Source organism: Ailuropoda melanoleuca, chromosome 3, assembly GCF_002007445.2.
Source record: "Ailuropoda melanoleuca isolate Jingjing chromosome 3, ASM200744v2, whole genome shotgun sequence".
NCBI classification, from domain to species: Eukaryota; Metazoa; Chordata; class Mammalia; order Carnivora; family Ursidae; genus Ailuropoda; species Ailuropoda melanoleuca.
In genome coordinates this window covers 40,848,731-40,872,896 of record NC_048220.1, presented here as the reverse complement: position 1 = coordinate 40,872,896, position 24,166 = coordinate 40,848,731, and the positions used below count along the sequence as shown (strand labels likewise).

The 24,166-nt window shown below is 36.9% G+C and overlaps 1 protein-coding gene across 1 annotated transcript in view; it reads right to left on the bottom strand.

Annotated features, from left to right (window-relative positions):
• Window positions 1-24,166, bottom strand: part of ZSWIM6 (zinc finger SWIM-type containing 6) — a 186,202-nt gene that overhangs the window by 43,601 nt on the left and 118,435 nt on the right. The window contains exons 4-5 of the mRNA XM_034655634.1: window positions 10,329-10,477; window positions 6,993-7,143 (exon numbers count right to left, since the gene is read on the bottom strand). Coding sequence (XP_034511525.1) covers window positions 6,993-7,143; window positions 10,329-10,477 — 300 coding nt within the window. The remainder of the gene's footprint in view (window positions 1-6,992; window positions 7,144-10,328; window positions 10,478-24,166) is intronic.

Genomic DNA, 24,166 nt, shown 5'->3' with positions numbered 1-24,166 from the left:
AAATTATCCAATTGTACAGCTAAATAACTTAGGGAATGACTATCATTAGGAATCTCCAATTGGTTAGATAATAGGATCAAATGGTCTGTAAAGATCTCTTTCAATCTTGAGAATCTACCATTTTCTGCTAATATTTATTTAAAAATTTTTCTCTTTATTTGCACTTTTTCCCATAAATGGGTACTGAATGGATAATTAAACGCTAGCAGCTGCACTCAAGAGAAGGATGGTGGATAGTACTACACAGGAAGTAAAGACATATGCATTCTTTCTTTTGGTTAACTTCTGACCCAAACTAGAAATTAATTCTGCCTACTTAAAGAAACAGAGAACAAACCCCTCTTCCCATCCCCAGAGCAGAGCAGAACCTAAAGGCCTCTGACCCACAAACACAGAAGTCTCCGTTTTAAGAGACAGAAAGCAACAGGACCATACAACAGAGAAAGAAACCAGGCCGAGGTAATGAGGACGGAGCAGCAGACAGGCGTTCTGAGAACACGGCTGGATAGAAGCAAAGCCTCCTGAGCAACACAACAGACATATTTAGAGGGAGCTCTGAACAGTCAGGGGGAAACTGCAGACTGAAAGAGGAATGTGCAACGCCATTCCAGAGCAGGCCAGCCCAGCCCAAGTGCAAGAGGGGTCTGCAGAGCTACAGACCACATGACATAAACAAGTGTTGACAACCGCATTATCATTAGGGCCTGGTATACCAGAGGCCAGGACAGAGACCTTGACCTAAGGGTCTCACTGGCTCCTTAGGAAAGGAGCCTGGAAAATGAAATGAAAATCTGACTGTAACCCATCTGCAGTATGTACTGAATGTATTTTGTGAGAAGCCTAAGGTTATTATGACAGTTCTCAATCAGCATCATGGATCTGGCTCTTCTACATTAACATGGTGTTTTCAGACGGAAGTTAGAGAGTCCCTAGACACGCAGGCGAGCAACCAGACCCAGTAAGCTCTGCCGACTACCACCATTAGACCTGCAGGACCACGGGTGGGCAGACCAGGCCATGCAGCTTTTACAGGGCTTACTGCCATCTAGGTGAGCTTCGCCTTGCCCCTGCTCTGCCCTGAGCAGAGAGACCCCTTCGCAGAAAGGCAAATTAAAGCAAGTGAGGATGCAGTCCAGTTTGATGGTTAAATCTCTGAAGTCACTGACCGGGGATCAAATTCCTGCTCTGCTGCTGTGAGCTCAGGCAAGTTATCTGGTCTCCCTAAGCTCCAGTTTACTCAGCTATAAAATTAGGGCTAATAATTATACCTATTTCACTAGACTGTTTTAAAAATAAAAATATAATGCATCCATTAAGTGCTTAGCATAGTGCCTGATAAGTAAGTGTTGACATCTATGTCACCTTTACTAGCTGGAGTAAAATGGGAAATAAAAGACAGCAAAAATCTAGATCCTATGTCTACTCTTTCTATCCTCTCCTTCCTTTGAAGTAACAACAAAGGACAATAAAACTGGACTGAAAATCTTGAAGACGACATTGTTGATAATGAATTTGAATGCTTATAGCCCTCCCCCATTGAGTTAGTTCATCTCTGTCTTTGTTCATGTTATTCCTTCTTACTACTTCTTCCCTATAAATCACCTCCAGGAACATCTTGTAAAACCATGTTAAATTCCATCTGTACAAGTATTTGTACTAATATGTGAATAAATTACCCTATCAAAGTGCTGCTCAGTTCATTCATACCTATTCTAATTTCTGTCTCCTGATGGTTCCATTTCTCTACTCCCTCTCTACTATTGTAAGGACCATTACCAACAGTAAAATCAAACATTTAATACATCTATTCCTCTGGACATAGCAAGTGCTTAATACATACTGAGACAGAAACCACAATAAGACTCCTGAAAAGAAGGGTTAATGGAAGGCACTGAAGTGGTTTAAGTGGTAAAGCTGTATTCTCCTTATGCCAGGGAAGGCAAACTGGTAGGTAAGAAGCCTGATTGCTTCTTCCTAACATGTGGTTCGTTAGGTTTACATTGTACACTTAGAGCTACACAGAAGTTTCCAATTCTGTGCCTGACATCTTTTTGCTGCAAGGGGGCTCTGAGAATTGCTATTTTCTCCATGGCACTAGCAAAGAGAGCACTACTTATATGGCAAGCCACACAGGAATGCTCCTAGCTCTCAATGAAAAGCAGTTACTCCTCAGCCATTCACTAACCACCATCAGCTTCAAAATCTGGAAGACCTTTATTTGAATTTATCATATAAACTAAGCAGCGGCCCCAAACCGTGGTGAAATTATTTACCCTATTATGTCGGAAGATGTATTGTGGCATTCCCCAGAAATTTCTCCACAGTGACCTCCAAAACAGAGTCTTTGGAATCTTATTTCTGACTGTGCACAAAAGCCCTTGCAAAGGATTTAGAGCATCATTTTAAATGTGTGACTTAAGCATGAGATTCAATAATAATGAGGGTGGGTACAGAAGAGGCCCAGAGAGATGACTACTTGCATCAGAGGCATAGCTAAGACAGTGTCCTGAGTTCATGGACTAAGAAATTTTTAGTATTTGCAATTAATTTGGTTTCAGTGGATGGAACGATGGGCTAAGTTCTCTATTGCTGAACCAAGATTTATTGTGATTCCAAGTACCCTGAATCTGTATACCCACTCCATCTATCTAGCACCCTACAAGGAATATTACCACTGTTGCCTAATAATGGTGGTCAAACTAACCTTACAATGGAATTCAAAATAGAAAGAAACTTCTATGACTATGTCTGCTCACACAGAGTTAGGTATCTATATCAAAACATTTTTTTTTTTAAAGATTTTAAGTTATCTCTACACTCAACGTGGGGCTCGAATTCACAACCTAGAGATCTAGAGTCGCATGGTCCACCAGAGCCAGGCTGGCACCCCCATATCAAAACCTTTGAAAAGCATTCTGAGAGGTAACACCTCATTCTTGTGAACCAAGTGAGCACAGCTCAGGGCAGCAAGGCTCTTGCAACAGGAGCCCAGCCTCTCCCTAAAAAAACAAAACAAAAGAAAACAAAAAAAACAGGATTTACATGCTAGAAAGCAAAACACATGACTCAGCTCAGAGAAAAAGTTAAGTGTTCAAAATTTTAGGAAAAAAACATATTATGTAATACTTGAAAATGAAAATTTAAGAATTTTTCCCCATGACAAAGCTGTATTTAAATCTTATTTAACTGTTTCCTCTAATGACATCCATTTTAATTAGGTTTTAATAGACTGGCAGCCACAACCTATAGTTTTATGAAGCAAAGTAAAATTAGTCTAGGAAGACATTTAAGGAAAGAGACCCATCAACACAGACGAGAGGTTACAATATACCCCCTCATCCCTAAAGACCCCCATGGTAATTAAGTGTGCTGAACAGACAGCCATTAGGGCTAACAGTAGGTGTGCTCGCCACCAACCAGCACTGGGTTATTCTTTGAAATCTAAGGGTTACTGCTGTGATCTGCTCTCTAGAAAATTTGCATGTCGTGGGAGAAAGAAAGCAACTACGGAGGTGTGGGTTCTAAGGTCTACCAAATCTGCAGCTTCTGTCACTGCAACGGGCTTTCTATCCTAAGATTTTAAGGTATACATTTTCTTACACCGATGATGATACAACAGCATTCATCCTGAGAAGACTGCTCTAGGTTTCAGAAAATGAACATCACATAGAAAAAGTAAAATTAATGTATGAAAAACAGATTCATGTGTAAGAATAATGTATCTGCAAATGAGATGCACTGAACAGGATCTTAATAGTGCACATCTGTATCTCTTTCATACTACATTATGAAAACCAGGGAGTAAATCACGAAAATTAACTCAGACCAAACGAATATCATAGGCACTTATGTTAGAAAAGAAGAACTGAGCATAATCAATCCCTTTGTCAGCCAGAGGATAGGGAAAGGAATCCGGCCTGTTGCTACTTCGAAGAAGTTTGTATATACTTATGTGAAAGAGAGACAAAGTTACATGAATATGTATCATTTTTAAAACTAATTTTGAAACATCAACACTTAAATTTTAATAAATCACATATACCCCGTTAAGTTGAAAATACTGTGGAGGGGAATATCTGATCTCAAAAAATACAATTTTGTAAGCAGGCCAACAATCTGATGCCTCCAAATCCCTCCACCAAGAAGCAGTTACTTGGCTAAGATACTCTACTTGTACACTCTCATCAGATCAAGGCTTTCATGCCAGGAATCTTTTTTTTTTTTTTGCTGGTGTATTGGCCATTGCCAGAAATGGACCCATCGAATTCACCAGTGCTAAGGAGTTAAGCATCTGAGATTTAATTTAACAGTTTCAGCTTTATTAAGCTGTCACAGAGCGGCCCCACTTTGATAACAGTAGCTGCTCCAATTATGGCTTGGTTTAGGGTTGACAAGTATAATGATTCATTCGTGGCACATGAGAAGCAATAAAAGGTTGTTTTGCATTACAGCTTTAAAAATGTGGGCACTTTTTTCATTTAATTTGTCACTTAGCTTTTGCTAAGAGGACATTTAAATTGCAGTAAAAGGCAAATGGGGCTTTTAGTTTAAATGTAATCCCCATATTTAAATGATCTGTAATGGTGCAGTGTTGGAGTGGGAACACTATTGTCTCACAGTGGGTCCTGATGGTGACATGTGACATTTGTATTCAGGTCCTGTATTATCCATGTGGCTAAAGGGCTTCCAATTTCATTTCACAGCCAGAAGCCTGCAGAAAACACCAATTAACTTGCAGATCCCATTTGCCGACAAAACTCAGCCTCTTCTCAATGTCTGGCATCTGGCAGTGCTCAGCATTTAATTCCAAAGCAGAGCCTTGAAGCAATGTGAGCCCTGTGCAGGGGCACAAAGTCAAATTCTCCCATTTTATTAAGAAGCAAAATCCTTTCCTTTTGTAGTCTAGAAGCAACTTTTAGTTAATTTTTTGGTGAATGAATATTAAGATATGATAGCTATTGTTACTTCTACATGGGATTCTTCGCAAAACTTAGACCCCATTAAAATGGTTAGTGACCTCTGCTTGCCATCAGACTACGCAAGAGAATTTACAGCAGTCTAGTAATGACTGGGGGGGGGGGGGGGGGGGGGGGTNGGGAGAGGGATGATTTGTGAAGAAAGAAAATACAGGGCAAGAAGATATATTCTTCATCCTAGACTGAAATCAAAGAACTTGTATAATATAAAAGCCTGGCCCATAATCAGAAAGCACTTCATCAGAGGGTGTAACTAGAATCGGCTGGTGAAACTTCCACCTAATGAGAATTTATACTTTTGAGAGTTGATGTACATAATTTTCAAAACCAACTTGGAAAAGTGAGATGGGGCTAATGGATTAAATATGAACACTCAAGTTTTATTTAACTATATCACTTGTAACTTTTTTGGTTAACATTTTTGGCACTTTCTTCCTAATTAGTTATTTGTAATTCTAAGTTCCTCCAACTACCAAAGCTCTTTAAATTTTATTCATTTAATATTAATCTAATATTTTTTCTTTAAATGATTCCCTTCATTATAGTTTTTTTTTTTTTTTAATGGTCGACCTTTCAGTAGTCTTTAAGGTAAGTCTAAAGGTAGACCTTTAATGGTAGTCAATTCAATATTTACTACAGAATAACAAAACTGAGGAGGGTTTACCTAGGAAAGCGTTATCATTCGGTACTCTGTAAAAATATGTTTAAACATATGCATTACGTTTGTGTTTTCCAAACACCACACTGCGCTCCCAAACACTCTTCCAATATATTGAAACAATCTACTATAGTTATGGACTGACTTAAATTTTGATGGGGGTAAATGCCACTAACCATTACTTCAGGTGACCAAGTTATTACAAGATAATTAATAAAAATACCAGAGGAAAAGGCCAACAAATATCTAACAGCTGACAAGTAGCAGACATATATGTTTAAAAAAAAAAAAAAAAGAGTTGTCATCCACAGCAAGTTTCTGCACACACATCCTATTAATGGCAAAGAGGAAACTCTGATGTCCAATTCTTTACCAACTTGTGGCATAACCCTAGATTAGTCAACATAATCCTTGGGAAGTCTCCTAAACTTCCCTGGAGTTCAGTTTCCTTATTCATAAAACAGTTCACCTCAAAGGTCCCTTCCAATTATTACAATCATGTGGTATATGCACAAACAACAGTTTCTCTTCAACTAGACTTGACATGGGATCAATCATCAGGATATGGTCTATTATCAGCCAAGAGGGAAAGAAGGAAAGGTATGAAGAGTTCTACTATTCAGTTTCAATAAAACCAGGATCTTCTAGTAAATATATCCAGAACATAAAATTAATACAGGTATTGATAGAACATTTGTCAAAAATTCCATCTGTCACATTCTTAATAGAAAGACAATTTAACAAATGCATTATTTGAAAATTCCCTAGCAATAAACATTGGATAAAAATAATTATCCCCCCCAAATTTCCCTGTGAACCTGACTAGTGGATTTCTCATTTTTTCAATCACCTACTATATTTATATCTTTATTACAGAGATTTGGGAGGCAATAAAAATTATAGTTTATCTTTTCCATTCTGACAATCAACAGTTCATCTAAGTCTGTAACAGCCAAAAAATAAATGTTCAAACTACTTTTGGCACTTTTAATGTACTCAAAGGGGGAAAAGAGCCAACTTTAAGCTCAACGGATTACAGTATTATTCTAGAAAAGAGTAACCAGCTCTACTATACAAAATACCTGTTTTAAAATAATATGGATTCTTTTTTCAAATATTTAAAGGCAGATTCCTGTGCTTGCTTTCCTCAAGATCTGAAAAAGTCCCCCAAACCCTCCCAAGATTATTTCCTGCAAATGCCAACCCAAGCCCTCCTTCTTCTAACCAGTGTCTAATGACAATAAGTTCATATATGAGCAGCTCTCTTTCAGCAACACTCTGACCATGTGCTTTCAACATTCAACCATGATCTTTACCCATACACAACTCAATGGCAATCTGTCAGGAAACATATTTACCCAGCTCATCCCAGAGCTGCCTGTATTTGTCAGTCATCGCAGTGCCTTGTTGCCTCCAGAGTGACAGACGAGGGTCAGCCATGAATTGCTCTGTTATCAACGTCAACATGCGAGCCCCATTAGAGTCCCTCATCTTCAACATCTCCCGCACCTGGTGGGGAAAAAACAGACCTTTAGAAAAGTGTTCAAAAATGCACAGCAATACAGAAATAGGCCACTTCCTTTCTTTCTCTGGGATCCGAGGCAGTTAATTCTTGATACTAGCCCTCTTTGGCAAACAAAAGTTGTGAAAAACTGGTCTCTATCCTAAATGGCAATTTAATCAGAGAATTAACTATTAATTTTTTTAAATCATGTTTCATAATCCAAATGAGGAAAAGAAATTTGGTTAACTTTACAATTACAAAAAAAAGAATTTTTTTGCCAGCCCACAGAAAAACAGTATCAAAATAAACAAGACAAATCATCTGGCACCTTCCTGACTCTTCCAACTGATTGTACTTACCACTAGAGTAGAAGGGCCGAAAGCAGTCTAATGATAACTCTTTAGGGATCTTCTAAATTGAATGGATAATGTTTTTAATAATAGCATCTGTCTTTCTGTTTTTAAAAAACTGCTTTATTGAGACATAACTCACATACCATACAATTTGCCAATTTAAACTGTGCAATGCAATGTTTTTTAGTTTATTTCCAGAGTTGTGAAGTCCTTCAGTTTTTGAGGTAAATCAGAATTTCAGTAAGTTCTCACACGAAAGTTTTCTGACAAGAAGAGCAATACCATACTTTTATATTCACCCGGATAGGGCTTTAAGAGGAAAAGGGCTGTGCTCAGGTTAAAGAACTCTCTGGCCCGGAGTGATCCAGGAAGCAGAATTATAACCTGTGACCCAGGGAGCTAACCCAGCCTCTCAAGCTAGAACTTCAAGCTCTGTCCATTATTCTGGAGCCAACCCCCCCTTCCTAAAAAGGGAAGAAAAGAAACAAGACTAAGTGTCTCTACAGGAAACCCTAAATAAATCCAGCCATTCCAAAAGTATGTACTGCTGTGTGTTCAACAAACACAAATCCCAGCTGAACACCACACTACCAGCTCTCCCTAAAGGAAATTACTGGAACAAGGTCGTAAGCAGCAGAAAAGGAGAGGGGGTCCTTTTATTCAAGATTCTATGTGAAAGGCAAATCAAAGAGACAATGGCAGATACTCAGTAACGCAGCCCAAACCTCAAGATCTACTGATCCTGTGTCAGGCCTGTACCCTGACAAGTAATGGAAGACCATCACAGGCGTGATATGGGAGCCCTGTAAAGAACTCAAAAGCACTTCTACACTGAATCACAAGTGTTGTGCTTCCAGGACTATTTCAGTAATAATCTTAAAAAAGTTTTTTTATTTCCACTATGGAAGCACTAAAAAGACAGGAACAGAAGAAGGCTGGGAGGAAGAAAGGGAGTTGTCATTTACCGGACATCAAGCTAAAGAGCTTTACAGTTATACTTATCATGTAATCTTCACAACAACCCTGTAATATAGGCTATAATCCCCATTTTATGAATTATAAAAACCACGTTTCAGAGAAGTGAAGTAACTTGCCCAAAGGACAAGAGGAATCGCTGGGATCAGAGCCCAGATCTGCCTTAACTCTAAAAGTTATGCCAAAAAATAAAAAAATAAAAAATAAAAGCTATGCCATTTCTAAAATTAGATGATGCTATTACTTCATATGGCACACATAATGTGTACATCATATATCAGGATAAAAATAGCAGCTACAGGCCAGTCGAATACCTTTTTCACTTTGCTTCCACAAGGCCAAAGTGTACGATACAATAACATGAGAATCTGTGAAATACTTCCTGTGTATCTAAACATACCAAACCTTTAATATTACCATTACATCATGGATCTGATTTAATGTTTACTTTCCTGATAAATTTATAACCTATTACTCAGCAATAGCAATGAAAATAAACACTTTACTGTTATGCATATAAACCACAACTATTAGGCAATACTCAAATACATCTATAGTCTAATGGTAATTAATTTTCAGATGGCTGACTCTGACTTATTACAAGAGTTTGATGTACCTGCGAAGCACCAAAGAACGATTAAATCATGTGTGAAGTAGTTTTAGGGTATGATGTATTATATTGTAATCTAATTTTCAGAAAATTGGCAATCAATATATAGTAAATGGGATAAATCTTTAATAAGAGGATACTGATTAATCAGAATACATTATTTTCTGGCCATAACCAGTAACAGAATATACTCTAATTCTTCAGAACTAAAAAAAAATACTTTAATTATTACAAATATTAGAAAAGCTGTTTAACAAAAGTGTCAATGAGTTATCAAAAGTATTAATCAATTGTCTCTTCCATTAAAGCCCACTTGAATACATTAGTCATAATAGTGAAAAGACACTGATTTGATATTATTAAAAAAGCATTTTACCCAGTATTTAGAATTGTGTTTACGGTACTAAAAGTTCTGTATAAAGCAACAGATACAGCTTCTACTCACACAGAACTTATAAGGAAGATAACTTTGCTTCTTAGGCCATCAAATTTTGGTGATGAAGATTAACATTTACCAAGGCCAAAATGACATGTTAGACACCATTCTCATTTAATCACAACTTGAGGAGATAAGTTATCATTAGCTAATTTTATAGATGAGGAAACTGACTTAAATAACTTGCCAAGGTTCATACATTCAATAAGATTTAGAATTTGGATTTAAAGCCAGGCCTGTATGACTCCAAAGTCCATGCTTTTGAAACTAATTTAATTATACTGAACATTATTAAACTAAATATATAATGTTATATGCACATATTAACTGTTCAAAAATAATTATGTAAAATTTACAGATTATGGATTGGAACAAGAGATACTTCTCAACCTCCGAGAAAAAAAACAAACAAAACAAAACCCTAAATATATAAAGCACATTTTAAGGACTGTATTCAAAGTTACGCTCTACTTGAGAACATTAACTAGAAAAAGTAAAAGCTTGAAAAGATGTCATTTTTAATAATATTAAGCTATTTACTTTTGAGTTTTGAAAGGTTTTTCAAAACTGTACAAACTGTCACCATTTTAGTAATGGGAACTGAGAGCAACAAAAATGTTCCACATCTTGACTAAGGAAAGCTAAGTAAAATAATGCATTACAACATAATAGTTTCTAATTGGTTGATTAACTTAGCTGCTCTTCTTTAAAAAAAATAAATAAAAAAGAAGCCTTTATTCTATTGTACACATAATCATATATAGATACTTTCTATATATGTATATATTTAGAATATTTCTTTAAAAAAAATCATACCTTTGCAAAGAGCAAATTAAGCTGCTTCCCTGATCCGTGGTACCCGCCCTGGGAAAGGAACAGTTTAACCTGTTCTTGAACCTGCTCTTCATCTAAGTGCCAGCAGTTTTCATCATCTATACTAGCACCTGCTGTTGGATCAGGAGCACCTAGAAATAGAAAGAAAAAATAACACATATGCTAGACAAAAACTCTGTGCTAAAGGGCTCTCATAATAGAATGAAAAGAAGTAAGATTCTGCACTTTTTGCCTACACACTTTTTAAGCCAATCTCAATTTCAATTATACATACAAATTTATAACTGAAAATAAATATAAAAGTCATTCTCTTATTTCCAGGACTTTCTTGATTTGTGCTAAGCTAAAATACAGATTACTATAGAACTGAGATATTTTCTTTTTTAAAGATCAGAAACTAAACCTTTGGAGAGGAGTTTACAAGTTCTCTAAAGAATAAAAAAGTCAAAAAATGTCTCATTGTAAATACATGATGTTTTAAAGTTCTACTGTGTAGGATATGTTAAGGAAAATGTTTTTCAAAGACATGAGAAAAATGTGAAACCAAGTAAACCAAGTAGAGTATTTTTCTCTTTACTATGTTAATTCAAGAAGCTTTCACTGCTATCTGCTGCTGTATAAACTACATGCTGACATAGTCTTTAGTTGCAGAAAACTGAAGATTAAAAAGGGAAATCAAGCCACATGGGAACAGGCAGTGCAGCTGTTGTACTAAACCAGGTTGTAGTATCACCTTGCCAAACGGCATAAATATTTTATTGCTGAAGTACACACAAAAGATAACAGCTATGTCATAAGCCCTGTGTGTACACTACCTTAGAAAGTAAAAAATTATCCAGATACTTAGGCAGGTAAAAATTAAATTTCATTATTTATTAAAAAAAATAAAATGGTATTTAAGGCCTAAGATTCATAAGGAATATAAAAAAATTAAGTCCAAAAACCTTTCATCAATAGTGTTTAATCTCCTTATCAACCCTTAAAAAATACATGTATATAAGTCTGGTTTTACATTGCTTTTCTTTTCTTCTAATGATCTAATAAAGTAGAATGAATTGGCCAAGGAAACAATCACTAACATCTGCTTAGAACCAGGGTCCATTAGTCCTTAAGAGGAGAACAGTGAGTCTGCGAATCTCCCTGAAAAGGTGTGCATTCATTCATTCATTCATTCAGCCAACACATTTATTGAGTGCCTTCTGCTAGACTTGGGGATGAAATGGTGTGCAAAATAGACAGAATTCCTGTCCTCATATAATTTACCATCAAATCATTTTTGGCTAAGACCAACAATAACAAATACAATTTACACCAAGCCCAATAATATCTCCATATCTGTGTGTTTAACCCATAATGAGCTGCAATCCACTATATGAGAAACATTATTTAAAGTGTGTGAGATAAATATCTAGTAATCACACATATAAAATATGATAAGAACTGCTCAGAAAAAGAAACCAAAACGTCAGCAGACTATATCAGAAAGTTCTGGCTTGGCTTTGTATTGCTAGGGCAAGCACACCTTGAGGAAATGGAAATTGAGCTGAGATTTGCTTTAAGTAGATTAGAAGTTAAAGGAAAAAGAAAGAGAAAGGAATGAGTCTGAATGTGAGACTAAGAGCTTAGGCAGAAGTCTCAGGCAGGAAGGAACACAGAACATGGATGAAATAAAAGACAGCCTACGTCCACACAACTCAAAAGTAGAGGATAAGGAGAAGACAAGTGCAAGACAATCCTGGAGAAGAAGGACTAGACCTTGAGAGCCCTGGCAAATGAGGAGCTTAGTTTTTTTCTTCCCTAAGCATAACAAACTGGAATTCATAACAAGGTCATCCGAAGAAGAATGAAACACCCTAGATAATAAAAGATGTTTTCTCCTAATGTGCATCAATTTCAACATTCTTACAATGGGATATATTCAGCCATAAAAACAAATGTGAAGATTCTCTCTGTACTACAATGGAAAAATATCCAAGACATACTGTTGAATGAAGAAAAAAAAAAAACAGGCCTTAGAAAAGGATACACAATATCCCCCCTTTCATGTAAATAGTCAAGTTTTAGAAAGAGTCTATGTGTTAGTATTTCCTTACATATGCATAGAATGGGTAACCTCAGTGTATGAGGGAAGAAGGCTCTTCACTGAACATCTTTTCATATTTTTAAAATTTCAGAACCACATGAATATATTTAAATACCAAAAAAGTATCTCTCAAGTGTGGAGGATAGACTGGGAAGCAAAAATACATATGAGAACAGTAAGGATGATATAAATGCAGTCTGTACAAAAGATGATGATGGTAGCTTGAAAACATCACTGAGAACAGAAATGGAGAATCTGACAGGAATTTACAACTTGGTAATGAAGTGGGTATGTGAAATTTGGAAGATCAGGGGGTTGAGAAAGACATGGGTTTCGGAGTTAAACAACTGGATGAGATACAGGACAACTGAATGACACACAAACCGGAGCAGGACCAGGTTAGGGAGTAGAAGGGGCGGTGCTTAGGTCCTGAGTTCAGTTTCAGACATGGTGAATTTGAAGTACCTTTGAGACAGCCAAGAAGAGGAGAAAGGATTTCAAGTAGGGAACTGGATATTTACAGGAGGCTCTACAGGGCAAGAAGAGCACCAGAGATAGAGCCTAAGGAAAGCCAACATTTAAAGACTGGGAAAGAAATTGAGTGAGGATGGCAATGGGAATGAGTGACCTACTAGGAAGAGCTGGAGAGACTGGTTCTTCCAGAAGGAAGGCAGAAAAAGTTGTTCCAAGTAGGTATTGGGTAAGTAGGTAGATATTTAAGCTCCAGAGAGCACGGATTATAGCTGCCTTCCTCACCACTGCCTTCCTGACATCTAACTAGTTTTTGCCTCTATCAGGGAATCAAGTAATGGAAATGGCAGGAAGGAGGGAGGAGAAAGACTTGTGTACATTCCTCCCCCGAGAAAAGGATTCCTATCAAAAAAGAACGACTGCTAAAGCATCTTCACATACATTTAGATTACAATCCCTATTCCACAGAAAGAGAAACAAGTTCAGGGTGATGATTATCACTTGTCCACAGCCACAATGCCAAGTCCAGTCTCCTGGTTCTCTCCCCTGCTGAAGAATACATCCCAGAACCCTGGAGCTAAAGTTGAACCATGAAGGTATTGAGGCAGGCACTGTCAGTCCTAAAACAAGCATAAATTTAAGGAAGGATACTGGGATGTTTGTAATCATTTGTTAGCACGTTTCTCTTTCACAGGAAGATCTAAAGACACACAGTGCTGTAAAGAGTCAACTACCGGGGCTGTATCTGTATCCCACAGGGATTGGGAGCCCCTAACCCAGCCCATCCCCTTGATTCTAAAGACACACACACACAGAGACACACATATGCAAAGGAACAAAGACAACTATAAATTCTTTACCTAAATGCATCAGAAGAGACTTTCCGAACAACTCACCTATATGCTCTCAACTTTCATATTTAAGCTTTTCCCAGGATCTTGCTAAAATCCTCCTGGGAAATTTGACACCTGCCTCCTTAACTTCTTAGGGAAAATTCTGACAAGCTACTGATTATCCACTCTCACTGTTCCTTCTGATGACCTGAGCTAAATAAATTCAATTTCTATCCTCACAGTGGTTATTTCCCCCAATACTCATGACTTGCTAGTTGTTCTCTATTGGCCCTGAGGGCCAATGCCTACAAGGAATCTTACCCCGGAAGGACTTAGATGGGGACTGACTGTCCTACGGTGTAGTAGAAGGCATGCTACCCTTCACTGCTTGGGTCACAGCCACATGAGACATGACTTTTCTGTTTGCCACATAAATATCCAACTATTTTAAGTAGATTTCAATTCAGTTTAGAGAAAATTCCAGTCTCCTTGGCCTAAAATGGCAAAGGGGTCAATAACCAGATATTTTACAAAAACTGCAGGGTATACTCAAGTCTTTATTTTTTTCATACTAAAACAGAAAAGTGTTAGAACAATCCAGGAATCACTTTCATTTGACTTCAATTATACAACGCATTTTTTCTTAAAATCCAATCAGTTTTAAAACACTGTCATATTTTTAAAAATACGATAAATTTTTACATTTCTTTAATGGGTCATTAAATTTACACACATACAGGTTTTTGCTCTTGCCCAGGTGGGAAGGTATCTAATATCAAATGTATAAATAAATACATGAACAATGTTTCTCAAGTTTCTAAGAAAACCAGAGGTTTTTTTTGTTTTTATGTTTTTTTTTGTGGGAAGGAGTATGGTAAGCTAATGTTAGAATTAACATATTTCTTCAAGAGCGTGGGGGAAGGAGGAGGCACTGCAGAGGGAAAATGGCCCACAAATAAAATTATACTGCAAATTATCTAGTAAAGTCTTCACACATGAGCAGAGAGGATGTGTGGGGTTCCTAATGCTGGATTAGAATTCCGAGTACTTCAGTTCTAGGCAGAGCTGGGAAAGCTATGTGTCATCCAGCAAATCACTCAAGCTCCTCGGACCTCCATTTCCTCAAACCTAAAATTCTATAATGTAGGAATAAAAAATTAACTAGGTGCTAAGAATTAGAAATCTTTTCATGTGACTGCATAGAAAACATCCTCACTTAGTAATAAGAATGCATGCAAAGATAACTAGTTGGTAAATAAAACATAAATTTACTCTTAACACAACCCAACACTTTAGGAATACGTAATGCTATACATTATAGACCAGGAAATTAATGTCTACTACAATAACCTTCCTAAAACAGCATATTCAGTTAGTAAAAACTTTAATACTGAAGTTTAACTATTTAAATCCTATTATGTCTTGATTTCATGCAAGTGTTGCCTAAGCCTTGTATAAAATATAGATTTGCAAATTTTATTTCTACTTGTTAGTGGCTATCTATAAACAGCATTTAGCTTTGAGAAAGGTATGCAAAGAAAAACATTATTCCTGTGTTTATACATTTATTATGAGATATTCCCCAAGTTGGGCAGGAACCAGAATTTGTGTATGTAAATTAAATGGTCCATTAAAGAGTTTTAAAATCTATCATATTTTTTACCCTTATTTATATTTATAATTATAAATGCTATAACTTTTACAACTGTATAATTAATCTTTGTGAGCATTTTATTACCAAAGCTTAATTCTTCAAAGTTTTAAGCCTTTAGGGAAAGTGAAATTATCTGGTTAAAAAAAAGTCAAACAGTTTAATTGTCTCTCGTTCCCAGCTACGATGTGTGAATTTCATTTACCCTCTTACGTAGGAAGAGAGCAAAAGGAGAATTCAAGGACATGAAGGACCACTGTCCATGTTGATTGGGTCCTGATTTAGTTTTGATTTATCTCAGTATCACAACTCCCTTACCCTGGGAGTTCTCAAAATTAAGAGTATATCAAAATTCCTGAGGCACACTGTGAAAAAAAAATGGATACCTAGGCACCACTTCAGAAGTACTGAATCAGAATCTTTGCCAGGGGGGTAGGAGAACGATTCCATATTTGGAGAGGATGTTAAACACGGTGGCACATGGCGGGTCTTCATACTGGAAAGTGTTCAGGCTCCACAGGCATCACACAGACACCTCTCCAGTGTACTGAATAAAGCATATTTAAGACACACCAAATGAAATATCTGTCTCATGTCAAGGAAGCAGTTGCTTCTAAGCACTAAGCAGCACCAAACCATTCTGCAAATTTTAAACTGAGAAACCGAGACACATTCACAACTGGCTTATGGTATGTTTGGTATGTGGAATTATTCACAGCTTTGGGTTCTAATAGGGAATTTAATGCTTTCTTTTCTCTTCTTAATCTGCTAGAAAACAATTTAAACAAAAAAGAAATGAAAGGCTTTAGTTTACATCCTCATCTTAACTGTGACCTAACTGCTTTAGCAATTCAGTTGTCCAAATAATGCTTTAACCATTTATACTTAGGTACAAGTGGGGGTTTTTTTGGTTAAAATTAAATCATCAATTCAGTCTATAAAGGTAGAATGCAGGCATGAGATGTCTACACTGTAGAGGTGACTATTTCAGCCTCTTTTAGGGGACCCAGAAGAATGCCATCTCCTAAAGTTTCAGTGCCCAATATTAAAGCCAGGAAACATTATGTCTGTGACTTACAAAGGCTCCGGTACACCTGCCTTACAAGCTGAAGGCAAAATCCTGACCTCAACCACTGGCACTGAGAGGGAAAAGGCAGGGCAGCAAACTTCAGTGATTCAGACTCAAAAGAAATCTTTCTTTAGAGAGGACAAGAATTTGAAAACTGCTGAAAAATACCATGCACTGAATAAACGCACACTTGAAAAAAGACTTAACTTTTATTCTTCCTTAAATCCTCATTTCAAAGTAGTGGCCAATACCTTCATTTCAATTTACAATATTGTGATAGCCCCAACACTCAGATCCTTCCCCACCTTCCGTTCTCTGTGGTCAATCTATGTAATGTTACTGCGATGCAGGAAGTGTGACGTCCTCTCCAGGAGCTGTTAGAGGACAGCCCATCTTCTTTGTTCCCTCAGAAGCTACAGACTGAGGGCACCATGGCATGCGCCGGCCTGTGCTCCCTCAGCAAGCCACCCTCCCCTCAGCTAAATGCCAAAGAAGTAAAGTAAGTAGCACCGTCATCGGCATAGATCTCAAGGGAATTCACATAGACCGTCACAGGGCTTATAGCTCCTCCTCTATCATTTTCCTCTCATCTAACTTCATTTCTCATTTCTTATCAGTGAACTTACCTCAAAAGTTCAGTAATAAACTATCATGTACAGAAATAATCATGTATTTTATATGGATGAAAAGCAGTAAAGTATTTATACCATCTCCATGCTCATTTAAAAATGAAGAGTGTAAACAGAGCACATAACAGGTAGGTCATTTTCTATAATTTAGCTAAAAATGTATTATTTGGTACATAAATATAAATATTTAAATGCAAAGTTCTCAGAGAGTCTTTTTATATAACCCAACTCTTCAGATTTATTAAAAGAAATCTACTAGGGCACCTGGGCAGCTCAGTGGGTTAAGCATCTGCCTTTGGCTCGGGTCATGATCCCAGAGACCTGGGATGGAGCCCCATGTAGGGCTCCCTGCCTAGTGGGGAGCCTGCTTCTCCCTCTCCCTCTGCCTGCCATTCCTCCTGCTTGTGCTTGAGTTCTCTCTTTCTCTCTAATAAATAAATAAAATCTTAAAAAAATAAAAAGAAATCTATTCGGCTTGCAAGCTTTGAGAACAATTTGCTCAGATTACTTTAAAAGATGTTTAAAAAACAGCTCATAAATATTTTCAGCTATCTACCACTGCCCTCAAGACTCATGCCAATTGACTCATCTCAAAGACAGTGATAAGAGCAATTCAGATTTACTTCTTTAACCCTCCTGACCTTATGAAACAGGTACTCTTTATTGTCCATGTTTTATAAATAAAATAACTGAGGCCTGAAGAGATTCAGTTACTTGCCCCATTAACAGAGCTAACTTCTGTTAGGCTAACTTCTAAGCTCATCAACATTCGGAAGAGACTCAGAAAGAGAGGTATGAGAGACTCATTTGTGGGGGAGATGGGAACAAGCTCATGGAGTCAACATGGACAGACATAACATCAGTTAAAGGACAGAGGCCTGGTGAGAAAAATGACTAGTTGGTAGCGATGCTTTGTAAAGCATGAGAATGGGGAGAGTGTCAGAGATGACTATAGCCTGTGAGGGAAGGCATGATTTAGAGGTGAAAAGAGAAAGAATGGAGGGTATTGGGCTAAAAGTAAATTGGTTGTCTCTGTGTTACCCTAGCAAATTCCTCATGGGCTAGAGATGTGATTCCTCGAAATTAAGACACCTAAGTTCTAAGACTACTTCTCTTTTGCTGAAGTGAAACGTCTTTTCATGTGAAGACAGTCATTTGTACATGATCATGCTTTCCATCAATTTTGTAAAAAAAAACCCATTTAAATTACGGTAGAAAAACATCTAGTTTTAGTTAAAATGTAAAGTTAAACCTAGTAATTTATGGAGGGAAATTGGGCTATAATTACTCAAAAAGGCATGTACCACTTTTTCTGGCATTTCTACTACTAAGAATCTATTATTTAAAAATACTTGCACAAATTTACACACACACACACAGGAAAGTCACAGTGGTACTGCACATAGTAGGGATAAAACAACTTCAAAATCATTCAGTAGCTTAATGGTTAAATATACCCATACTATGGAATACTACACAACATTTAAAACAATAATAGACCTGTTTGAACTAACATAAGCTATCCATCATCTATTAAGAGAAAAAAGCAAGATGCAGAAAAATATTTTTAATTGTTTTTTAAAAACAACATATGTGTGTGCACTAAGAAAGTGGTCTCAAAGAATACAAACTGCACTGTCAGCAGTAGTTGCCCTGCGGGGTAAGAGAGCTGTTGGAGACTAAGGGAGGGAGCTGTTGGGAGAAGAAGTCAATGAGGATTTGTCTTTTTTATCTTCATATAATTCTACACTACTATACATTTTTTCAACATATTTTTTTTAATTGATTTTAATTTTCTCTTAAGTTTCACACCGTTGCACTTTAGGACAGCCAATTCAATTTTCTCAGATAGAATATATTTGTAAATTGTATTAATCACCAGTAGATCTTACCTTTGTTTCACCAACTGTCAATGCCTGAATATTCTATAATAGAAAGACTATGCTTATAATAACCAAATTATCTCCCTAAGATACTTGTAAAAACTGGTTGCTAATGTGAGCCCAATTACAATGAATATGACCATCCACGGGGAAACAAAAGGAAGAAAGATGTGACATAAGGTCTCCATCAAACAACTCCAACTGTCACTCACTACTAGATTCAGAACATGCATGTGTCGGGGCGCCTGGGTGGCAGAGCGGTTAAGCGTCTGCCTTCGGCTCAGGGCATGATACCGGCGTTATGGGATCGGGCCCCACATCAGGCTCCTCTGCTATGAGCCTGCTCCTTCCTCTCCCACTCCCCCTGCTTGTGTTCCCTCTCTCTCTGGCTGTCTCTATCTCTGTCAAATAAATAAATAAAATCTTTAAAAAAAAAAAAAAAGAAGAACATGCATGTGTACAAGAACAAACCTCCAAGTTCCTACTAAGAACAAAACGGAATGAAAAATGACAGTGTTACTTTTTGTTTAACAATTTCCGAGTTACCTATGGCTTCTTAAGTATTGTCCTTAGGGAAGGTGCCAAGATACACAAGTCAGAGTTTCGGCCCTGATGGAGTTTACAATCAACTAAAAATAAGCTACACAACGAACACTGGATTGCTGAGTAGGTCTGCTTGTTCGTTTGGAATCTCTAAGAGAGCCTGAATGCGCTGACATATAACATGGCTGGGACACAGGCATTTCGAGGCTAGGTTAGGCAGGACTAGCAGGCATGAATGGAATTGGTGGTGGTTTTATTAGAACCACGCTCGAACAAATTGAAATGTCTGATCAAGGAACAATAACGCACAAGGGCACACTTGGGTAGAACTACAGGAGGTGCACGTTTGCAGCACGATACGAGGTGCTCATGTGTCTCTGTAGAAGTATCGCCACCAAAGTCACAGCATCAGAGGTGGAAGAGATCTTACATGCCATGTGTCAACTGCATCTGACACACGGCTATATCGCTTTCTCTTCTGACTGACTGAAATGGTAGTTCTGGGCACATGACACTGAAGTCAGGGAGGAGTCTAGCCTACACTTGTGACAGGCCCAAGCTCTACGAGTGAAATGGCCACTGAAATGCCCACCTCGGCCGCTACTGTTCGAAGTCTGAACCAAAGCCAGCTTTCCTTCAGTCTGTCCTTCTTTGCGGTAATGTGCCCAGTACAGGCTAGCTCATGGGGGTGGGGGGTGTCATGAAACCAAAGTGCCCAAGAGAAAAAGAAGAAGAAACACATGCCAGAAAGTTAGAGGAAAGTAAGATGACCTCCGACTCTGATATCATTCATCTCCCAACTGGTTTCTTCTCTCTTCTATGAGTACTTCTGGATACCCTAAACATGAGGTAAACTCAGTTATATTTTATTATTATTATTATTATTATTATACATGTATACCTTATTAAAATTCTCCCAATGCTATTAGAAAAGATCATGACCACTTTAAATGAGATAAAATGAGTTTCACCCAAGGTCATTCCGATAATACATAGTAGAGACAATACTGGACTCTAGGCTTTCAGATTTTAAGTTCAATCTTCTGTCCCTACACCACGATTTACCAATCTATATAATATATCTCCTTTAACAGGAAACATAAAGGACCAGAAAAGACTGAGTTAACTAAGAGGGTGGACTAGCACTTGGAAATCAGTAAATTTCTAGAAAAGTACTTAGCAAAGACACCGCATCTTTTCTAAGAATGTGGAAGCTGGGAAGTTTTATTAGAATATAAAACCAATAGCAAACAATTTTACTGAAAAAAAAAAATGCAGAACTACAAACAGCAATCTCCCTGGAGGGCCATTAACATCAACTATCTTACAGCCACTATTTGGCATACAATAGTTAGCTTTATAATCTAATCAAAATTATGTGGGGAAATTTTATGAAAATACAAAGAAATGCAAAAAAAGTCTACTGAAAAGGACTTAACTATTCAATAAGTAAATCTATATTTCAACTCTCTTCTCTGAACCTGTGACCCTGGATGTCATTAACCCATTCTCCCCATTCTCCCTCTCGAAACTACTACAATTATAAATTTGCAATACCAAGCTGATAAGGAAATTGTTAGGAATAGTGTGCCTGAAATTGTCTTGAAAAAGCTTTTAATTCCTCAGGATAAAATACTTGTAAAAATAAAATATTTCAAAATACAGTGACCCTACAGTGCCAACCCCCCGTGCAGTCAAAAATCCACATATATATTAAAAAAAAAAAAATCCACATATAACTTTTGACTGTCCAAAAACCTAACTACTAATAGCCTACTGTTGACTAGAAGCCTTACCAATAATGTCAACAGTTTATCAACATGTATTTTATATATGTATTATACACTGTACCCTTAACATAAAGTAAGCCAGAGAAAAGAAAATGTTAAGAAAATTTGTAACAGAAAATACATTTACAGTATGATACATATACTTATTGAAAAATATCCAGGTATAAGTGGACCTGTACAGTTCAAATCCATGTTGTTCAAGGGTCAATTGTAAAAAGGAAAAGCAACCAACAGAATTTTAGGAGTATTAGGACCTGTTCACAAGTAAAACAAACAACCAACTGTTATCAACGCAGTTTGTAATCACTAACAAATTATGATTTTCTTCTAAAAAGGCCTTGGATAAGCTAAACTTCTTTGGCTTTAAGATACCTATTAAGATAACTGAATCTAAATCCTATTCTGACTTTATTTATCTAGCCAAGTAAAAGTAATGCTTCTCCTTAAAATAAAACTTAACTCTTACCAATCTTTGTGTTCAAGACATCTATCTTCTCAAAGAAAAAACACACCTAAAAAACCATATGAAAAAGTACTGGTTTAACAGTACTTTAACAGTTTGAAGAATGCTTTGGAAATTTTTGGAGGCAGGCGAGATCATGTGGTCAAAAAACTGCAGAGTATTTTTAATCCCACCCTCTAGTTCGTCATCAATCTAAGAGTTAAAATAAGACCCTCCAAGGAGCAGACTCCCCATTTTGTCACTTAAGGTCACTGCCTGCTCCCTACCTCTCTTCTTTTTACCACTTGTCACACTATAATGGAAGGCAGGAAGGCAGTTCATGTAGTTGGCCCATTTCCAGGCTAGGAGCAAATCGGATGATAAATTAAGTGGGAAGCTGGTGGGATAAACCGCTCAAGTTCGCTGCTCTCGTGAAGCCGCTCTCATACAAAAGTTATTTGAAAATCACATTAAACCTAAAGGTAACCTGCATTCTATCCTTGCTATTTCCTTTGATAACTTTTTCTTCTAATTTTAGAAACTCTGAAAGAAAAACAATGTCACATGAACATTTTTTGCATCCAACTTTACATTGATTCACTAGTTCTACCATTTCAACATAGAAGTGAATTTTCAAAGCTGTTTGATAAGAAGCTCTGGGGGCTGCTGTTCTTGAAAACAAGGAAGACACATGCAGAACAAACAATGGATTGTTGATGTGGACCTCTGGTTAAACTAAAACTCAGAGAATCATGTAACCCTAATGGATTATATAAATTCAGGGGGGAAATAAAGGAAAGAAAGAGAACACATAAAAGTTTGAAGAAATGGTATATCCTACTCTTCTGCCTCCACTGAACAATTTAATAAGAAGCCACAGATAGGCTCCTAAGAAATCTCTGAGATGACTGTTAGCTGGCCTGAATTTTCACAAAGCAACAAGACTGAGGCAGGTGACAGGACAGAGCAGAAGACTACTTGAAAAGTCCTTGAGTACATGTGCTTTTGGTGGGTCAAAGGTACTTCTGTGCCACAGCTGTTTACAATACTGTTACTTAACAATGGCAGACTCTACCAAGTAAAATGCTTTACACACTTTAATAAAGCTGAGCCTAATATGGGGACTACTAGAAGAAATATGACTATATGGAGGTTACTCTGACATAAAAACCACTTAAAAAATATCTTACAGCACCAGGAGACTTGTAAAAGAATGTTCACAGTAGCTCTATTCAAAACAAGATCCATAAGCAGTGGAATGGACAAACAGTGATGTTCTCATAGCTAGAACATTCTAGAATTGTGCTGTCCAATAAGGTAGCCATTAGCCACACGTGCCTATTAAGCACGTACATCGTGACGATGCTGTGGTTTGAGATATACTGTAAGTATAAAGCAGACAGATTTCAAAGACTTACTATGAAAAAAGAGTAAAATATGTCAAGTCTTCGTTAAATTGATATTTATGAATATTGAGATAAATAAATTATTAAAATTAATTCACTTGTTTTTAAGTAGGCTACTAGAATATTTTAAACTATAATGTGGCTCACATTATGTTTCTTTTGGACAGTGCTGCTCTAGAACAATGAAAATGAATGAACTACAGGTACATGAAACAATAGGCATAAATCTTACCAAACACAACTTGAATGAAAGTCAAGTAAAACTAAAATGAGCGTTTAATGATGTCAACAACAAAACACAAACCACCACGGAAGTGATTATCATAAAAACCAGCCAATGGTTATCAGGGGGAAGAGAAAGAAGCGTGTGACAGAGAGGGGACATATGGAACCTTCAGTGCTGAGAATAGCCTATTTCTGGGACCTGGTTGTTGGTTCACTTTATTAATCTACACATTCATATTTTATGCACTTTTCTCTATGTTTTATCTCATAATTTTATGTTTTCAAGAAATAACCTTAAACTTGCTTTCCTTAAACACTTACATTCACCAAAGTAATTAATGACTTTGAAGAAACCAAAAAGAATAGAGTTGAGTGACTGGTCCTATATCTCATCAATATAACCAAAGAAATGTAAAAATGTTAGGCCCAAGAGCTGCTTAGTCAAGATTGTGTTACATTTTCAATATATTTTTAAATATTTTTAAAATTATGTCTAAATGTTTTTAAAGCACAGCAACCTATAATTTAACTGTATTATTTATCCTGTGTTAACGTACCCCATGAAATAGGTGGTGGGTGTATTTCTGACAAGTTGCACATATATCCTTGTAAGTCAACATATTTGCAATGCACAAAATAAGCAGCTGGTAAATATGTTTACAAATAAATGGGATAACATGTTCAGTGTATAAAAATCCAAAAGAAACCATTTTTAAGATTTCTTATACACAATGACAGTCATCTCCTAAATTCTCTCTGAACAAGTTGTAATATTTTTCTAAGAATAATTTATTC